Source organism: Myotis yumanensis, unplaced genomic scaffold (genome assembly GCF_028538775.1).
Source record: "Myotis yumanensis isolate MYYU_CA2020_CCGP unplaced genomic scaffold, mMyoYum1.0.hap1 SCAF_3, whole genome shotgun sequence".
Taxonomy (NCBI): Eukaryota; Metazoa; Chordata; class Mammalia; order Chiroptera; family Vespertilionidae; genus Myotis; species Myotis yumanensis.
The window spans coordinates 205,761,409-205,782,900 of NW_027223754.1; the positions used below are offsets into that span (position 1 = coordinate 205,761,409).

The following is a 21,492-nucleotide window of genomic DNA, read 5'->3' on the forward strand; positions in this document are numbered from 1 at the left end:
ATATACCACTGATAAAATAAGTAGGGAAAATGCTAATTATGCTGATTTGTGTTATCTGTTTGAAAAGCTGGGTTAAATATATTTATTGAAGACTTTTGGGATATACTTCTATTTCGTTTAAGACATTACCAGAACATATTGTTACTCTAGCAGTTAGGTTCAGACTTTCACAAAGCACTTACTAGGGAGAAATCCCCCCTTTTATAATCTAGATAAATCTTGCAGAACTCTAAAATAGAAAAGAGATCAACCAAAGGACTTGTATGCATGCATATAAGCATAACCAATGGACATAAGACACTGTGGGGTAGGGGAGGCCAGGGGATTGTCAAGGGCGGGGAAAAAAGGAGACATATGTAATACTCTTTGTAATACTTTAAGCAATAAAACAATAAAATAAAATAAAATAAAATAAATAATAAAAAAAATAGAAAAGAGAATGAGTTGCTCAGACTAAAGTAGAGCTGGAGGCCGCAGGACCCAATCCATACAGTTTCCTTTTCCCCGCAAGGTGGTCCTATAGAGCACAATTTGTAAACTACTGCTGCAGAGCAGATTAAAATGATATCCCATCTCACTTAGAGAACTTGAGTCTAGATTAAATTTGACAACTGATGTAAAAGTTTCTTCTGTTAGACAAAATAGTCACAGAAAAATTTCTTCTCAATAAAAAAGATTTGTAACACTCACTATATGACATGCAGTCATGGAACAGAAAATAGAAGACACACATACACGTACACTATGGCTATTAACTCTAGAAAAAAGGAGAGCTAAGTGTCAAGAATTACTCTACTCATGCTCAAATAAATAGGAATTAGCAGTAAAAGTGAGAATTGGTGGGCATCCAGGGGTATTATGGACAAGCCTAATAATGTATTACAGAGAACTACAACAGCCAAAAAAGAGGGTGCTATAGTGGGACCTAACCTGAGTTAAGAGGTAACCTCAAATGACACATTCACACTGTATATCAGATAAACTTTACTGAGACCAGAACACCTTAACAGCTAAAAAATTAGCTTAATTCTAAGAAAAAAGTTAAATTCTAAAAAAACAAAATACCCTCCTAGGTAAATGAAACAAACTGTCTTAAGACTGAAATCAAGAGATTCTTTGATGTTTATAAAAAGCTCATTATTTTCACAAGAATAAATGGCATTATTCTGATGATGATTAGTAATCTCTTACCATTTGCATATGGTGTGACCATCTTCTTATTGGTCATTACACGTGCTGTAGCATTATTCACCTAAAAATAGAAGGGGCAAGGGGGAAGTAGACCACATTAAGAAACATGATATTGTTTGTCCAATAACATAGTACTCAATTAAAAAAGTAAATTTCAGAGAACACTGATTTAAATAATATAGCAATATAAAATATTAATGTATAATATTTTAATTAAAGTGTTTATTAAATGAGGCTAACAAGAGTAAAATGCAGTTTCTTAGTCTCGAATGGAAAACTAGGGCCACTTTACCACCCAGTACTCCAAAGAAAAAATCCATTTATAAGTACCTTGGAGATCTCTTAAACAGAGAAGTCTCTGCATTGAGAAAAATATGGGGAAAACAGTAAATTAGAAACAACTGTTTTCACATGAACTCTGAAGTAGTTCCTTAATAAAAAGGAGGACATAGATTTACAGGAAGATAAGAAAATAAGTCTGTAAATTTCATCTATTCTAATGTTCAGCATTTTTGGTATGTTTGTATAAGATTTCACTGTTTGAAGATAGTCAACAAATATAGGAACTTAGATTTCCATGTTGACAGTCTTCAGAACCATCGTGAATTTTCTAGACCATGTGGTCTATCCATTTATGAATCAAGTTTTCAGAAGGCCTTTAGATTAGGCACTTAAAAGAACTGAAAATAATAAAGCGTATGTCTCTTGTTGTATGGTACCCTCCACCCTCATTACAGAATGGCATAATTCGAAGCGTTGTTGGTGCCAGGGCAAGACGGTGTTACAGAGATGGTGCTGATGAAGAAAGATGAAGCAGCTCAGTGGCAGAACCAGCCTCAAAGCTCCGACCAGGAGGTGAAGCCTCACCACACAACTTGATTAAATACTGTGCTGCCAGGTCATAAAACAGGCCAGTTTTGAAAAAAAAAGAAAAAAGATCAAATATATAAAATATAAATGTCTTATTTTGCCTCTGGGGACTTACATAATCCTAAATTTGTATAGTGATAAATTTATGTTACAAAAAGACCAATTTTAGGTAGAACAGGAACTTAAAAAATGCTTAATATGTCTTTTAGGATTTGTATAGTGGTAATATTCCTATGTGAGGAAAAGAGCTTGAAACTCCATTTACTCTGGTTTGACCCACCAAATAATACAAACATTTCACATTTAAAAAGAAAGAATGGGATACAACAATGATGAGACTGGGAGCATGCTGTTAAAAACACACACACACAAATAAAAGGGAAAAACAATCACTTTTGGGGAGAAGGGAGAAAGTGAAGAGCAAGGCTCTCACAGACAGGAATGAGAATGAGGCAAGAGCTTACACTAGCTGCTGGAGCAGAATGCACCCAAGCACTTAAAAAAAAAAAATGGCCAGAACCAATCAGAGACCACCAGTCAGCAAAAGAGACCAATAGCTGCATGTAACAGAGAGAAAGGGTGGGAAAGGAAACGGGGGAAAGGACAGGAACAGACTTGGGTAAAGAGAATATAAAGGCAGGGAAAAGAGAAAGTCAGGGCAGGAAGGAGAGCCATCAAAGGCAAAGGAAGAACAGTCAGCTCTGAACGGAGGTTTGGGAAAGAGGACAAGTAGGAAAGGAAGTAGGGGCAGGAAGTGCATTAATAAAACCAGCCAAACTGGAGTTGAGTAACTCTGAGTAAGATGTGCAAGGGGGACAGTCACCATGACGTCAGTATCAAACAGCTCAGATGCTACAAAACAATGTACATCCAAAGTCCAGGCGGCATTACCCACAGCATTGAAAACAAAAGGGGAAGGGGAAGGGAGAGGAGCAACAAGTCAAATCACATTTTGTCGTGTTAATGTGAGATGGCAGATGGACTTTTTCTTTCTTGCTTAATTGTTTTGTAATTACATTTTATAAAGCTTCTTCTCTAGTGCTTTGGTTTCACTTACCGCCAACGGGCACCATCGCCAGCATTGTGTATAGTTACCATGGAAAGAGTGAGTCAAGTGAAGGGCCCTTAATGCTAAACCATTGGAAAGGGAGGGGGAAAAAAAGCAAAATATGCAGACATCTTACTCAAAATGGTGGCTTTTATATTTCATACTTCTCAAAATTGGGAAAGGGGAAAGGAGCCAGTTAACCTTCATTGCCTTATTAAATAAGAAGGGCTGGTGAACACAGGTGGCTGACTCAATCACAATGATAGTCCATTCACCAGGCAACCGCCAAACCCTCTGTTTGAGGACTTAATCCATTAACTATTGAAATTCTTGACATTAAATATATTTGATGAGTTGTGGATTCTTTCCTCCCTCCCAACAACCTCTAGGATCTTCTATTCCTTGCTTATCACACACATGGAGGCGAACTGGCCTCCTGAGAGAGAGGGCATTGGCTGGCCCCTTGATTTATTACAGGACACAATGTTATCAACTGGATAGAGATAGACATTTTTAAAGTTAGTTTTATATTGGCCTGATCATAGGAATTTGGAGTCTGGCAAACTGAAGCAAAGGAAAAAAATCAAGAGAGCAAAGGATGAACACCTTGGAGGAAAAAAGTAAATGAAAAATACCCAGACACACACACACAAGTAACACAAAATTAAAATTCCCAAACAAAAAAGGCAGGGAGGATAGAAGTGTTGCTTTTTATACATTTTAGTGCAAGAAGGTGAAGGACAGAGACACAAACACACATACATGTGTGCACACACACAAACAAGACAGGGCTCCAAATGTGAAATAAGTGAGGCAATACACAAAAAGAGAAACAAAAATATAAACCAGAAATTGAATTATTGAAGACATGCACCTCGATTTTACGGCCCTCTACCACGGTGCCGTGTAATTTCTCCCTGGCCCTGTCTGCATCAGCACTATTCTCGAAAGTTACGAACCCGAATCCCTGCATGCAGCGGGAGAAGGGGGGAAAACATGCACATCGTTATATTGAAATACTGATCTCGTGGTCAATAGAGAACAAAATATCACAGTTTGAAACTGACATCAGCAACAACTCAGCAATATGCTCCCGAAGTCACATTTTTGGACCATGCATATTTTGTAAAGGGAAATTAAGTCCAGTAAGAGAATAAAGAACTGTTGTGGTAGTAGTAATAATAATATAATTATCAATAACAATAAAATAAAACATAAAGCATGTGAGGCCAGACCAAAATTAAGGTATAGTTACTCGGGTCAATTTATTCAACCAAGAATCTGAGTATTTTTAAAAAATATCCTACTTTTCTTTCTCATTTCATGCTGTTAATATACATGTTTCTTTATGTAATACTAAGAAAATACTTCATTAAATCAATTATTCCCTAGTAACTTCTACATGAAAACTGATATTTAAGTATCATCATTATATAATGAGATTTTTAAGATGTCTAATCATTTGAGCCCCCACTCTGCCTCCTGCTTGTACCATCTTGGAAACAAGATAATTTAAGACATAATCTTGATGTATAATTCTGTAAGTATTGGGTATGGTAAAAAAAGCACTCATGTTTGTCTAAGCAAATGAAACTATCACTAAACAGTGGTCAGTCAATGATGACATTTCTTCAGTGACAATTTTAAAAGACCACACTGGCACTAGAGTGGCACTAGAAGGGTGGACAAAAGTAGGTTTACAGTTATAAGTACATGAAAGTGTATTATTTAACTAGAGGCCCGATGCACGAAATTTGTACAAGAGTAGGCCTTCCTTCCCCTGGCTGCCGGCACCAGCTTCCCTCACAGCCCTGGCTTCGTCTGGAAGGTCGTCCGGTCTAATTAGCATATTATGCTTTTATTATTATAGATTACTAAGAGGCCTGGTGCACCAACTTGTGCAGGGTGGGGTCTGGCCAGCCTGCCCTGATCAGGGCTGATCGGGCCGGCAGACCAGGGGAAGGGGCTACGAGCGGTCGGCTGGCTGGCCCCGCCCCCTGGACGAACTCCTGGTAGAAGGGACAATTTGCATATTAGCCTTTTATTATATAGGATTGTATTATTTTCCAAAGGAACAACTATAAGACTACTTCTGCCCACCTTTGTATGTTCACCTTAATTTCAAAAAATTGCTTACCCAAATTTGCCTAAGTTGTACATTTGTTGATGCCTGCATCTGCTACTAAATATGTTAGCAATTTTCCATATACGGAGAAAAAAAGGAATAGTCAAAAAAGCAATGGAGCCCTAACCGGTTTGGCTCAGTGGATAGAGCATCAGTCTGTGAACTCAAGGGTCCCAGGTTCGATTCCAGTCAAGGGCATGTAACTTGGTTTCGGGCACATCCCCAGTAGGGAGTGTGCAGGAGGCAGCTGATCGATGTCTCTCTCTTATCGATGTTTCTAACTCTCTATCCCTCTCCCTTCTTCTCTGTAAAAAATCAATAAAATATATATATATATATAAAAAAGCAATGGAAATGAGATCTATGTTAGTGACATCAGTTGCATACTATTCAACAGGAAAAGAATACCATAAAACAGTAATACAGTTGCTACCTTGAATTAGGATCAATTTATTTGTGCATTGTAGATACTGAACAACAAAAACCCATGAAGCTTTACTTCACTACATGGACAAAGCAGGAGACCAGGGAGTTAACCCACTTTACTGTTCGAAGTGTATTTGAAAAGACTGCATGGGTTTTAATCATACTGTTAATTTCAACATCAGCAGGATTTACTATGTTCTTATACAACTCTTTCATAAAGCATTATATCAGTTTCATTTTAGGTACAACTATAAAATTGTCTCAAGTTATTTACATCCGTAGAGTGATAAATTCTTAGACATTTCTGGGAAAGGCCTCATTTCTCAATAGCTCCAGTGTTCCTCTAGCATTCTTTAAACACCATCGTAGGGTAACCTGGAACCCTTTGTTACTCAAGTTCTGTTTTACAGTTTATTACCATGAGTTCTCCTGTATACACAAAACATGTTCTTAACTGAGATGGTAAACAGTGTAAATTGCTCAACAAAATTTTATAAAAGCAACTCCATCATCGTGAAGGATCAGATCACTCAGCATTCTAAAGGATTATATGGCTGGACAGCGAACCATGGGGGATTCCAATGGATCATCTCTACTTTCAATTTGGATATCACCAAAAATACCCTAGAAGGTGCAATGCTAAGCTGATAGGAAATTTTCAACGTATGTTGGCTTGGGATGGAATATTACAGGTAAATCAGTTAACACTTCCCTTAAAAAGAAATAAATGTGTTGAAAATATCAATGGGAACACATTTTGAAAATCAAATTTTGATGTTAGTATGTATAGGTATACAAGAGCAAGTTACTAATTAATTCCACCATTTGTTGTCTATACTAGATCCGCTGGAGATGAAACCAGGTCTCCAATTCTGGAGAATCCTCCAGAAAGTTAAACCTTTTAAGAGAGGTCAGAGATAGCGATGAGTTTTATATCACATTTTAGAAGTATTATTAGCTGTAAAGCTGTAATCCAACTGTTTGCTACAGACTCATACATTTTATGCCTTGGATAAAATTAATAAATTAATACTTATATAATGAATTATGTGCAGATTAAAGCTAGGTTTTTAATTTGAGCATTAAGACTATATCTGTATACATATATACATACATAGATGTTTGCCTTTTAAGCAAAACCATGGGACAGAAAGGCTAAACCTGCTGGTTTCATTTAGAAGGTAAAGAAACGAAGTCAAACTGAGGTTAAGTACTCAATAAGCAACAAGGCTCAAAGCATCAATTAGGCTTCTTCCATGTAGCTTCTTCCTACGCTAATGGTGAGGAAATTAAAATTCAGCTTTGAAATCCAAGTTCAGTATTCTATTTACTAAACCACTTTAGTCCCCAAATCCTTTAATTTTCTTCCTCAAGTCCAATTGCTAAGTGTGCTCTATGACTCTCCTTTCTGGATGTGCAGGTAGGACACCTGAGACATGACAACTGCATCTCCAACAGAACACAGGGAGGTGTCACCAGCACTGACACTGTGCGGTCAGCAATGACCAAGGTTAACACTCTGTGTAAGATTTCTGTCAATAATGACTTTAATATTCTGGAACAAAATTTCACTTTCAAATGCTTTAAAATTGGTTTTAAAAGAAAGGTGCTTATCTGTCAAAGGAAATGCTGATCGAGATACCAAAGACATGACAATAAAGCCATCTTTACAGACATCTTCACCTAGGGTAAGAGGAGGAAGGCCTTGGCGATACTGATCTGAAACAGAAATAAGAGGATTTCTTTCTTTCCTTTGAAGATAAATAGACCTTGTGGCAGACAGAATAGTGCCCCTAACCCCCTTGTCCTAATCCCTGGAACCTGTGAATGTTACCTTACATGGCAAAAGGGATTTTGCAGGTGTGATTAATGATCTGGAGATAGGGAGACTATCCTGGATTATCCAGGTGAGCCCAGGGTAATCACAAAGGTGCCAATATGTGAAAGAGGGTAACAGGAGAGTCAGAATCAGGGTGCAGCAGCCTGAGAAAGACTGGATACATTTGGAAAGGGGCTGCAGGCCAAGGAATGTGGGCCGCCTCCAGAAGCTGCAAAAGGCATGGAAGTTGATTATCCCTAAAAATTACTGAAGGAATGCAGTCCTCCAACACTTTGATTTTAGCCTGGAAAGATCCATTTTGCACTTCTGTCCTCCAGAACTGTAAGATAATAAATGTGTGTGGAATTAAGCCACCACATTTGTGGCAAGTTGTGCAGAAGCAATAGGAAATTCATACACCTCACAGAACTAAAGTCTGATTGGGAAGGTGAGACGCATGACAGCATTTTAAATGTATCGGCCTTAAAACGCTTTTCTCTTATGTTGAAACGTCAAATGTAATTTTCCATCAACTCAACTTAATGTTTCTCTATCACATTTACAATTTTGTTTCAAGAATATTAATTCAAATAAAGGCTAAAATTTTGTTTTAATATACTATGTTCATCAATAAAATGTAACATTTTATTGCAAGGAATTGAGCTAAGGATATTCACAGATTATCTGGGCTTAAAAAGTTACTAATAGGAAAGTATGCTTATAGGAAAGTTACTAATAGGAAAGTCATCTTTGCTTTGAAAAAATTAGTAAAATTATGTCCAATCCTAACATTTTCCTTAGAAGAGCTTCAAAATGAGCAATATATCAAACAGGGAAACGTTAACCACTCTGATTAGTTTCAAAGTCAAACTAAGGTTTAATGTCAAACTCTTAACAAGAGAAAATATATCAGGGATGTAAGAAAATAAAAAACAGATAATATGTTTGTCAACACCAGCACTATCAGACAGAAATGTAACATAATTCACATATAATTTAAAATGATTACTAGCCACATTAAAAAGTAAAACTAGGTAAAATTAATTTTAATAATGTATTTTATTTAACCGAATATATACAACATATGAGTGAGATGCCTGACATTCTTCTTGTGTGTTAAGTCTTTGAAATTGGTGTGTATTTTACACTTAAAGCACATCTCAATGTACACTCGCCACATTTCAAGGGCTCAACAAGGCCACTATACTGTACAATCCAGGTCTATATGCTTTATACTTTTACCTAAGGTTCTCAGTTCCCAAAGTCCTACTATGTGAACAAATTAAACACCCATGTTACATTAGTGATTACCAGCTCTCTTTTGGAAATCGAGGAATAATGTGGTTATCGGTTGTGGTTAAAGCTTCTTCCGAGTGTGACAAAATGTTATCACCTGCCTTGACATCATCAAGGGCAAAGAAGCCGAATAACTGTCACCTTTTTAGTCTGGCCTCAGACTGCAATAAATAACAAGCAATAGGATGAGCACCGTGAACGTATTTTTTAATTTGTATAATCTCTGAATTTTTCCATCTCAGAAGAATGAGAAAGAAAATTTACCATGTAACTTTTTAGGGAGAAATCAAAAGCAGACGGTTCTCCTGGGTATGGCCAGAACACAGAAATTAAAAAATAAATAAAAGAAAAAGAAAACTAAAACCCATAAAATGGTAACAAAAGAAAATAAACTAAACCCTTTGGAAATACATGCACTGTTAATTCAGTTTTAAGTACTATAAAAACCATTTCATCTCAGCATTACCTGTCAATTTTACTGAAAATTACAAATGCTGACTTAGTGCAATTTCAGACAGTCTTTTGACCATATTTATAAATAAATAAATAAACAAATAATTTCCTTTTCCATGAAATCGAAAGCCAGGGAAATATAGGAGAAGTTAGAGCATACTACATGTGTCTGAGGAATGGAAATAGAGGTTTTATCTTCCCTAACTCCAGCTTAAACTTTAGCCTAACCCAAACCAGACAGATCTCCATCATTCCAGAAATTCACCTGTGAAGTAATAACACATCAACTTAAAAATTTCCTAGCAATCTCAACAACTGTTGCTGTGCTCTATTTTGTAGTCCTTTCATCAACTCAGTAACTGGTACTGTCTGAAGAAGTAAAGAGCTTCTACACATTCAGTATTATAATACATACATGTCCTTTCAGGTGACAACTCTACCGAAAGTATGTTGAAAAAACTTTATGAAAAATATAAATGTTAGAATATGTGTACTTCTTTATTTAATAAATTTGATAAGTATCACAAATTATTATAGGGCTGGATGATAATGAACAGGATGGTGGGAAATCTGAATTTCAACAATGGAATAAACTTTGAAAAGCAACAAGTCTGCAGGCTCTAAAAGTGTCTAGCAGAGAATGCAAGGTCAAGAGTACTGGGGATTGAACTAGGTGACCCTTATTTAGAGTTCTGTTTAAGATTCTATGTGAGAAAGACTGGAAGGACATATATGAGAATATTAGTGAATATTCTCTTTAGTGAGATATGTATGCTTTTTTTCTTTCTATTTCTCATTAACATCATGTTTTCCCTTTATAATCATTTTTAAAAGGGTGCTTTTTAAAAGTTGTCACTCAAAGGACAATATAATTTACTGTTCAAACTGGCACTTTAAGGGGAAAAAGGGACATTATTAATAATTATGTTCAGACAACAGGTATAAAAACTGGGATTGTCCTAGATAAACCAGGACCTATGGCCAGTTACATATATCTTCTTGTTTATATTAATAATGGGTTATATATGGTGAAATTTGGAGGATCAATAAAGCTACACAAGCCTGTATAATCCTTTTCTAGATTCTGTTTAGTACCTTAGTTAATATTTTGGCAGGGGTACCATTTTTCATCATATATCCCAATTGAACACTTTCAAAAGGATAGTCTATCTTTGTTTCAGTTAATCACAAAAAATTAAATACAGCTGACTTTATATTTATACAAAAGAATAGGGAGTAAAAAAGATTTTTTTAAATGGCATGAAATAATTTAAATGCGCAGTGTGCACGTGTAAACATGTAAATAATATATATTTGCTCCATAATCTAGGTAAACCAAATGCACAATATGAAGGTCAAAGAAGAAAAAAAAAAGTCAGCAACAAACGGACAATTACTTCCTGGAGCACAGAAATTCTACTCTGCAGGCCAGCTGTAAAGGTAGAGTATTGGCAGGCAGGAAGGCACGGGCATGGCAGCATAACAGTGCCCACTTATGACTTTAAGTGGGGATATTCTAAACCCCTGGGCTGAAAGTCTCATTACAAAAAATAAAACATGGCAAAGAGTTGCTTTTGTTTTGGAGCCATTTGGTTAAATACTGCTTTACAAGTAAGTATTACTTATCTCAGAATTAATTTGTGACTAGTTATTCCATTACTGCTTAAAAAATTTTTTCAATAAGGCTAATTTCTGTACAGAAAGCACTCTTAAAAGACTGAACGACTCTTAACTGAACAATAGGACCACATTAAGTTTCCTTTTCTCAGGTTCCTTCAAGACATGTAATTTATAGTCAACTCCAAACATATTAGAAATGAGAAACTAAACTTAATTTTTAAAAAAGAAAAGTATTGTTTAATTTATCTTCGGTGGATTCCAGAAGAGGTATCTAGGTTTGACTCCAACATAAATCTCTATTAACGAGTCTAAAACAGTTCCAGAGGAACCCATTTCAGCAAAGAACGTTAGGTGACAACAGAAGGGCAAGGATGAAAAAGGGTTTTGCACCAGTCCTTGTAGACAGATTCAAGACAACCCCAAATTCTGTGCTTTGTTTTAAAACATTTACCAATTAGTAATAGTCTGTCTTCCCTTCAGCAGCCCAAAGGAAAGGGGCAGTGAGGACACAGCATGGAGCTGAGAGAGGCAGCATATGCTTTTAGATTTCCCAAAGAGAAGAGGAAGACTTATGTCCTTTAAAAATGAAAATTATAGGGAGAAGCAATTGAATCGGGTAAATTTAAAAATCCTTAAAGTCAATGAAAGAAGCCTTAAGAAAGATCAATTTCCTTTGCTTCAAAGAATTCAATTAAACTATTTTCTTGGTAAGGAGCCTGATGAAATTATATTGGGCTTTCGGTTGTTAAGAGTCTTGTTAAGGATATTTTAAGTGCATACACTTAAAAGCCAAGAACATTTAAACTGTTACTTTAGATAAACAGTGTAGTCAATAATCACATTTATTTTACACTCATGTGCTTCTCATCTCTAAACCATTGTCACTGTTTCACCTTGTATCTAAAAAGGTCACAAAAAATAAAAGCAAACTATATGACAAAGAAATAGAAATCCATTGTGAGGAAATTACAAGCATAGTTTTACTGGTTACAGTTTGAATTGGTTTCACTTTAAAAATACTTACCAAGGAAGTGCTGGAGAAAATTCTGTATAGGCATAGTAATCTTTTTTGATTTAACAGAAAACTGGAAGGTATATAATTACCTCTTTAATACTAAAAAATAAGTATTATGGTAAAAATTAAACACTTTTAGTGTTGACGCATTCTATAAAGGAAGGGAATAATGATCAGGAGCATTACAACAGTACATACATTTGTATTGGTACAGATGGGGGCAGCAGGTACATAACTCTGTAGAGAGGTGGTATTAATCCGGAATAAGAAATTTGAGAGATAAATACTAAGTTAAATAGAGCAAATAAATGAGTTTTCAAATTACATTCTTAGAGATTTAATCATAGCCAAGGGCTATTTTCAAAATTCAGTAGAGATGACCCAATGAAAAGTAATTAAAAAACTGGTCTTACCTAAAAATGCCAGAACTGAACATAGCAAGGTAAATATTTGTAAGCTTGGCCATAACTGATTGTGTCTGTGGGTGTATTTAATTTGTTAAGGAGGAAGAAAACTTTCAAGTAAAACTTTCCGAAATCCAGTTAATCAGATCTTCTCTCATAATGCCATTGTAAGACTTTACCAATCACTCATTCCTAAAAACACCGTTGCTCATTTTAGTGTATAAAAATTCTAAATCATACACATTGGAAATTTAATAGTAAATTATTAAGGGAAAATGTTTTAATTAAAAATATTTCAGTTCTTATATAGAACACATTTAGAAGAGAATACACATATCAATTTGCACACTGTTACTTCTTTAATTCTTATGCAAAAAAAAAAAAAATCACTCACTGTATTCTGCAGCTGGCCTGTAAGGCTTTAACTTAAAGGAGGAAATCAGTTCATAGTGAAGTCCTGAGTCACTATACTCCCTGCAGTTAAGTCTTGTCAAAATTCATTCGAAAGAGAGAGCAAGTTAACTGAATAACTGAAATATCAAATTTTTTCTAAATATGTCATTTCAAAGTTCTATTTTTAAAGCTGATTTGTTCTGATACTTCAGAATAGAATTTTCATAGAATTTCACTTTTCCTTTAATATAAGAAGCGTAGGGCAAACTGAAGTCTGATGAAGGACTGGTGTGTCCTACATCCTATTTTCCTGACTGCCACACTCTCCCCTCCAACTCCTCTTGCTTCTATCTCATCACTCTCCTGATTTAGGTATCAAGATAAAGTTTGGCCATGTGGCAGCTTATTTTTAGAGATAATCTAACCCAAGCTAGACAGGAGCATTTTTGCAGGCTTGAAAAACAGCTTAAGTTTTCTGACTACTTACTGTTTAAAATAAAACAAAACTAAAATAACAAAAACAAGCTGACTTAATGCTGAAATGGAGCTTACCTTGGAGCCACGTTCATTAAAGATTATTTCTACATCTAGGATTTTGCCAAATTGCTGCAGAGACAAAAATAAAAACATTTGTTTATTGTCAGCTTTTTATCCACATACTTCACTTTCGTTTGAAAAAGAAACAGGTCTCCCCATCCTCCATCCCAAATACCTATTTAACATCCATGTTTCTATTTGTTGGTGGGCCCCAATAACGGTTTCTGAGTTTTCCTCACCGAGCTGAGCATTTCTCCTTTTCCACTCGGTTTTCATTCCCTCATTCATGCATTGCCCACTCTGTGCGGGGGACGCTGTCTTCAGAATATATTCAGAGAGTTTTCCTACTACATGCTTCTTCACACGGGCAAGAACTAGGGATTTCCCCCACTGCATCTCTAATTTTTAAATGTCTGTTTTAAGAAGTAAATCCTACGTAGAAGATTTGAAGGCTGTTTTGCTTCCCCTTATTTTTCTTTAACTTATGAAAGTAAATCATGTTCATTATCACCTCCAATCCCACCACCTTAGTTCTGGTGCACAGCCTTCCTGGCTCTTCCTTAGGCATATAACTATTTCCACATATACTTTTATTTTTTTTTAAAAAAACTTAATATACTATGAACAACTTTCCAAGTCAATAAATATATATCTGTGTTATTTCTATAGGTTACATGCTATTTTCCATTATACTTAAACTTTCATAGACATTATGTATGATCTCATTTATTTGCCACTTTAATCTTTCTGCATTGAACACCATCAAGAATATTTTAAATAGTAACTTTGCTTTGTAATTAGTTAAATATTTTAACATTTGGAAAATCAAAACAAAGCTAAAACTACAAAGCCTAATAACTATTGTTAGGTAGCTAACAGCTGACTAGAGGGCATACACAACACAGTAATTATTTGGAGAAGATGTGTATATAGAGACAAAACTACCTGTGCTAATCAATCCTCGGATAAACTGCATTGAGGGGAGGTGCAGTAAATCTCCAGATATCTTTGTAGCTCACACTTCTCTCTGAGTACTAAACTCATATACCCAATTATCTATTTCACTTGGATTTAAAACCAGACTTTGGGAAATGTGCAAAAATTAAAAAATAAAAAGAGCAAAACAGAAATCATGCTTTCTCATTGGGCTAAAACATTATTATCATTATAAAAAACATGTAGTAAGAGCCCAAGTTTTCTATAATAAGCTTCTGGGCTTGTTTCTTGTTTCACCATTTAATAGAAAATTAGAAACATCACGGAAAGAGGAGAATGTCTTTATTTTGGATAGAAGAGCATTTTGTTTATTCCTATACCTATCCCATAAAACTAAGATTTGTATAGTGTTTTAGAGTTTGTTTTCTTTTCTGTTTTCTAATGCGTCCTCATAGCATCCTTCTAGAGTCAGGACTACTTCCCCTTTATGGTTAAAAAACGAGGCTGAAAGAAGCTATTTTTCAAGTTTACAGAGCTTATAAAACGGAGCATGTAATCTATGCTCTATACCAGGGGTGGGCAAGCCTTTTGACTCGAGGGCCACAATGGGTTCTTAAACTGGACCGGAGGGCCGGAACAAAAGCATGGATGGAGTGTTTGTGTGAACTAATATAAATTCAAAGCAAACATCATTACATAAAAGGGTACGGTCCTTTTTTTTTTTTTTTTTTTAAGTTTTATTCATTTCAAACAGGCCGGATCTGGCCCGAGGGCCGTAGTTTGCCCACGGCTGCTCTATACCAACGCAACTGTCCTTCTAAGTCAGTGCTGGCGAACCTCTGACACGCGTGTTAGAGGTGACATGCGAACTCATTTTTTTTGGTTGATTTTTCTATGTTAAATGGCATTTAAATATATAAAATAAATATCAAAAATATAAGTCTTTGTTTTACTATGGTTGCAAATATCAAAAAATTTCTATATGTGACACGGCACCAGAATTAAGTTAGGGTTTTTCAAAATGCTGACACGCTGAGCTCAAAAGTTTCGCCATCACTGTCCTAAGTAGTAGATACTAACCACGTGGAAGAAGACAGAGCAACCAGGTATCTATCCTTGCAAGGAAATTAAATTTTTATGCACTTAGTGCCTTATGGGAAGGGTATAATACATTTCAAGAAAGCACTGTTAAGTGGCCTGGGCAGATCTTCAATGGAAAACACACTTTTGACAAGAGAATGCACTCCATTTTCAGAGCTTAAAATTCCATGTTATCTCTGACAATTCAGTAGAAAACCTAATAACTCATACTCCTGGGAAGTTTCTTCCCAAATGTAACCGGAATTCTTTATGCTGCATTTATATCTTCTGTTGTGCTCTTTCCTGTAGAGATGGAGACCAGCTGCTACCATTTTCTCTGTAAAACCTCTCTTCCAAGTTCTTCAATATTATCATTAATCTCAACCCTGGCCTTGCATTCAAAGTGCAACACACATCCAGGTAACCAGCTTTAAGTGACAGAACTTTGCTCCAAGGTATTGTCGCCATGAAGTGGCCTAGACTTCAGGAAGAGGATTTGGTTTTCTGACAAAGCACCAGGCTGTGATACTAATAAAAAATTTTAAAACCCAGTTATCTCTTAGTCCTAGATCAAGTTAAGAATTTGCTCAAATTAAAGCAGGCAACAACACAATAAGCCCAGAAAAAAACTTAAGATGCTCAGCAGCCACTCACTTCCCAATAACTCAAATCTTTGCTCTTATACTATTTCTATGGTTGATTGGGGAAGAATGAAACAGCTGGAAGAACACATCAAAGGTAGCAAACTAACAACCAGACCTGATTTTAGATACTGGTCTTGACACTGTTGAGTTATAAGGAAGAAAGTGAAAAAACAAACAAACAAACACAGATACTATCTGCTTTCACAGATATTATATCATTTAATCTGCAACACTGTGAAAGGTAGTAAATGCAGTTTATCCTGATTTTAGCACTGAAAGTTTCATATCCAAGCAAATGGTCACCTTATTTATGTGAGAATTTGCAAGCTGATGTCTAGTAGACAGGTGGTAGGAAAAGTTTCTGATGAAAATAATGATTTTCCCAGGATCTTCCTCAATCTATTTGTAATTTTATCCTAAAGTACTAATGACTAATAATATACGTGGTAGATTAAATTATATTTTAATTGTAAACCCCAAAAAGGACTCCAGAGACTTACCCCAAACATCTGTCGGAGATCGGGGTCCCGGAAGCGGAAAGGGATATTAGAGACATGCAGCCGTTTAGGGGTAGATTTACTCTCTGAATTTTCACTACTTTGTGTCTGTGACGGCTGGCCGTCTGTCTGTGCTCCGCCTTCTGTCTGCTAAGCAAAGAAATAAATAGTGAACAAAAAATAAATACAATTACTTCACATGAATTATGTAAAATACAATCCTCCTCCATGCAAATCATTCTCAAACAGTGTCTTTAGGCAAAAATTACTGTTGTCCTTCTATGAGAAAAAACATAGAAAGATGTTATCTATGTTCAAAATGCTATAGTTTACACACAAAATTTAGGTCTTTTGAATATCTATAGTACATTAGTAAAATGGGAGAAACAGAAACACTAAGTGACTTGCCCAAGACGACATGGAGATACATTAGGATAACTGAAGATATAAAAATAGGACCAGCCATGGCCTGTGTGGCTCAGTGGGCTGAGTGTCCCCTAGTGCCATGGTCGGCAAACTGCGGCTCGCGAGCCACATGTGGCTCTTTGGCCCCTTGAGTGTGGCTCTTCCTAAGCCTTAGGAGTACCCTAATTAAGTTAATAACAATGCACCTACCTATATAGTTTAAGTTTAAAAAATTTGGCTCTCAAAAGAAATTTCAATCGTTGTACTGTTGATATTTGGCTCTGCTGACTAATGAGTTTGCCGACCACTGCCTAGTGCACCAAAGGTTCAATTCCTGGTCAGGGCACATGCCCTGGTTGTAGGCTCGAGCCCCAGTAGGGGGCGTGCAGGAGGCAGCAAATTGATGTTTCTCACACACACAAAAAAATCAATAAAGACATATTTTAAAAAATAAAAGAAATAAAAATAGTACCATTACTCTTAGATTCTTAGTAAAACTTTCTATTTTTTAGATATTCCTGTCTTGAAAATGAAGTGTCTGTTGTATTAGTTGTGAAGATCAATGCATTTCTGGTCTATCATTTCAGGAAACAAAGGAATATTTTTATATTTTATTCCCTCTATGTGTTCCAGAGTTTATGACTACTGGGTTACCAAAGTATTATTTATATAGAGGAGACACTTGGTGACAATGGCCACTTTACTTAAAAATGGAAGACACTTCTTACTCTGAAAGCAGTCTATACTCCTCTCTCTAATTCATACGATTCCAGGTAACTTTAGCACACACACCAACCTTTCGCTGCTCAGAGCAAAGTTGCGTTGAGAAAAATCTGTTTGAAAAGGCTTTAAGGGAGCCTAATCCACTACACACATATAAAGGACAGGTTTGTATACATCTATAGTGAAAGTGTGAGTGTGAAGGGGCATTTTTTATCATGAGTCTCTTTTGTTGCATCCCAGACTTGCGTTCATCTAATCACCCCCACCACACCAAGAAATCCTCAAAAACGTTGCTACGTTGAGAAACACTTTTGATAAATATCTAATAGGAGTGATATATTCTAAACATGCAAAAAACATTTATTTTGAAGCATTCACCTGGCAATTTCAGAACCTTGTGTTTTACCATTCACTATGATGTGCATGCCAAACCTGAGCTCATTAAAACCAACATATTTTAAAACAGGGATGGAACCTACTATTCTTATTATTTCAGTAGAATTAGAACTGAATCCCTAACTGATTCTTCTGGGTGACACAACAAATCCTTTCCCTTTGACCCAATGTTCAACTAAAAAAAAACCTGTGAATCAGAGATACTTTTCTCAGAGATGTTAGCAACTATTGTGGAATGAAGTTTGAGACTTTAAAATATAAAGGATAATCAGGAATAAACTCCGAATGAATACCAGCTTTTCAAGTGTCAATCTGAGTGATGGCAGCTTTTATCTCATTCCATTCAGGCCTTGCAGATGGCTTAAATGTGCAATGATTCATGTGATATAAATATAGCAGAAATGGGAAGAGCTATGAAGCAATGACCTGCAAAAGTGTAACGTTTTCAATCATCAATCTGGGCACAATGTAGACTAAACAAAACAAATTCCATCTAAAGAAGAAACTCGCTAAGTTACTAAAACTGCATCATGGACACCAAAGCAATAAGCAAGAGCACCAATTATAACGAATGCTTATCAAGAACCTTCAACCTTGCCTCTTACATCTCACAGCTGGACCACATGAAACTTTCTCCAATCAAACTTTACAAGCACCAGCTCAGGTCTGCAGGATGTCAGTGTATCACTCTAGAAAAGTTAAAAAGACTTATTCCAGCTACAAACCAGTTTTATATATAATTTATATACGGGTGGGCAAATGTAGGTTTACAGTTGTTTATATGGAAAATAATATAATCTACACTAATAAAAGAGAAACATGGTAATTAGCCGTACCTCCGCTACCCTTCCCATTGGCTAACCAGGGCGATATGCAAATTAACTGCCAGCCAAGATGGCGGCCGGAAGCCAGGCAGCTTGAAGCTAACAGGAGGCTTGCTTGCATCAATGACAGAGGACTCCAACGTTCCCCGCCTGCCGCTGCCAGCCTCTGAGCTTGCAGTTTGAAACATTGTTACAAATATAGAAGCTAAACAAAACCTCAGAAACCTGCTTTCAGCCAGCCGGGATCTCAGAGCTGGAGTTGAAACAGTGTTTCGATTATAGAACCCAAACAAACCAGATACTTGTTTTCAGCAGCCGAGGCCTAAGAGTTGGAGCCAAGCCTCAGAGCTAAAGCTGGCCCAGAATAAAAAAAAAAAGAAAAAAAGGAGCAGTTGGGAGCTTCAGTCACTCGCCACCCAGAAAACAGCCCTCAGCCCCTCACCCAGACTGGCCAGGCACCCCAGTGGGGACCCCCACCCTGATCCAGGACACACTTCAGGGCAAACCAGCCGGCCCCCACCCATGCACCAGGCCTCTATTCTATATAGTAAAAGGGTAATATGCCTCCCGGCACCGGGATCAGCGTGACAGGGGGCAGCGCCCAAACCCCCTGATCGCCCTGTGGCTCTGTGTGTGACAGGGGGCGGGGCCACAACCTCCCTATCCACCCTGCTCTGTTCATGACAGGGGAAGGCACCCCAACCCCCTGATCAGCCCTGCTCTGTGCCTGATAGGGGGGAGCTCCCCAATCCCCTGATTGCCCTGTGGCTCTGTGTTTGACTGGGTGCAGCGCCCCAACCCCCGCCCCCCCCATGGGCCCTGCTCTGTGTGTGACAGAGTAGAGCCATAACCTCTCCATTGGCCCTGCCCCGAGTGTGACAGTGGCGGCGCCCCAACCCCCTGATCGGCCCTGCTCTGTGGCTGATAGAGGGTGGCGCCCCAACCCCCTCCACAGGCCTTGCTCTGTATGTGACAGGGTAGAGCCATAACCTCCCCATTGGCCCTGCCCTGAGTGTGACAGGGTGCAGCGCCCCAACCCCCTGATCCGCCCTGCTCTGTATGTGACAGGGTACGGAGCCCCAACCCCCCTGATGGGCCCTGCTCTGTGAGTGACAGGGGGCAGCGCCCCAACCCCCTGATCCGCCCTGCTCTGTGAGTGACAGGGTGCAGCGCCCCAACCCCCTGATCGGCCCTGCTCTGTGAGTGACAGGGGGCAGCGCCCCAACCCCCTGATCGGCCCTGCTCTGTGCGTGACAGGGGGTGGCGCCGCAACCTCCCCATCGACCCTGCCTTGAGTGTGACAGGGGGCGGTGCCCCAACCCCCCAATCAGCCCTACCCTGAGCGTGACTGAGGGTGGCATCGCAACCTCCCGATCTGCCCTGCTCTGTGCATGACAGGGGGCGGCGCCCCAACTCCCCAATCGGCCCTGCTCTGAGCCCAACCAGGGGCTGCACCTAGGGATTGGGCTTGCCCTCTGCCACCCGGGAGCAGGCCTAAGCCAGCAGGTCGTTATCTCCCGAGGGGTCCCAGACTGCGAGAGGGCACAGGCCGGGCTGAGGGACCCCCTCTCCCTCTCGAGTGCACAAATTTTTGTGCACCAGGCCTCTAGTCTATATATATAAAAGCCTAAGCAACCGGCCAACCGCTATGATGTGCAATGACCACTAGGGGGCAGACGTTCAATGCACAGTCATGGAACAGACTGATGAATCTCAGAGGGAAGGGGGCAGGGAGGAAGGTGGGAAGAGATTAACCAAAGATGTTATATATATACACTAGAGGCCCGGTGCATGGATTTGTGCACTGATGGGGTCCCTCAGCCTGGCCTGTAGGGATTGGGCCAAAACCATCTCTCCAACATTCCCCGAGGGGTCCTAGATTGCAAGAGGGTGCTGGACAGGCCGAGGGACCCTACCGGTGTACAATTTTGTGCACTGGACCTCTAGTTAATCTCTCTCTCTATAAATGTTTAAGCAACCAAACAACCAGTCGCTATGATGCTCACTGACCACCACGGGGCAGACGCCTTACGCAGGAGCTGCCCCCTGGTGGCCAGTGTGCTCCCACATCAGGAGTGCTGCTCAGCTGACCAAGGGGCGCCAGATGCAGGGCTTACGGTTGGCGAGCGCCTCTGCGATGGCACAAGCCTCTCCCAATCGGGACTGATTGGGCACAAGTCTGCAGCAGACGCAGCAGGGCCATGATGAGCTCGAGCGGCAGGTGGGAGCAGCAGGCGGCATTGACCTGCAGGGATCAGGGTAAAACTGGCAGTCTGACATCCCCTGAGGGGTCCCGGATTGCGAGAGGGCACAGGTCAGGCTGAGGGACCCCACCAGTGCACGAATCCGTGCACCGTGCTTCTAGTAAATAATAATACAGGAATAAACTCTGTTCTGTGAATTCACAGCCATAAACCTACTTTTGCCCACCCCATCTGTAGTTCCTGTATCTGTAGCACTGTATGTGAGATGACAGGTAAATGAAAACTAATGACTACTTCAAAGTATATTTCCCAAGCTACTTATTTGTTGCTCCTGAGTTTTTTTACAGCCCCAGAGACCTAAATTAAGACAAGTTTAGAAGCCACATTGGTTAATTTTCTGGCATTGTAAGGAGCACCTACTTTTTGTTTTGTTTTGTATTCCCCAATCTTGGCTGCCAAAATCAGACAGACAGAAAGTGTGAGGAGGATCATTTTTTCTTGCATCTGCACTGGAACTGAACACCTACAATTTTTTAAAGTATGGAGTATATTTTTAATCCTCACCTGAGGATATGGTTTTGTTTTT

General features: G+C 38.5%; 1 protein-coding gene across 22 annotated transcripts in view; it reads right to left on the reverse strand.

Moving 5' to 3' along the window:
- RBFOX2 (RNA binding fox-1 homolog 2) overlaps positions 1-21,492 on the reverse strand; it is a 256,306-nt gene that overhangs the window by 24,639 nt on the left and 210,175 nt on the right. For 15 of the 22 annotated variants that reach the window (XM_070411026.1, XM_070411022.1, XM_070411023.1 and 12 more), the window contains 4 exons: positions 16,358-16,504; positions 13,213-13,266; positions 3,984-4,076; positions 1,192-1,252 (listed from right to left, as the gene is read on the reverse strand). In XM_070411026.1, the coding sequence (XP_070267127.1) occupies positions 1,192-1,252; positions 3,984-4,076; positions 13,213-13,266; positions 16,358-16,504 (355 nt within the window). The remainder of the gene's footprint in view (positions 1-1,191; positions 1,253-3,983; positions 4,077-13,212; positions 13,267-16,357; positions 16,505-21,492) is intronic. The other 7 variants (XM_070411025.1, XM_070411021.1, XM_070411038.1 and 4 more) reach the window with 3 other exon arrangements.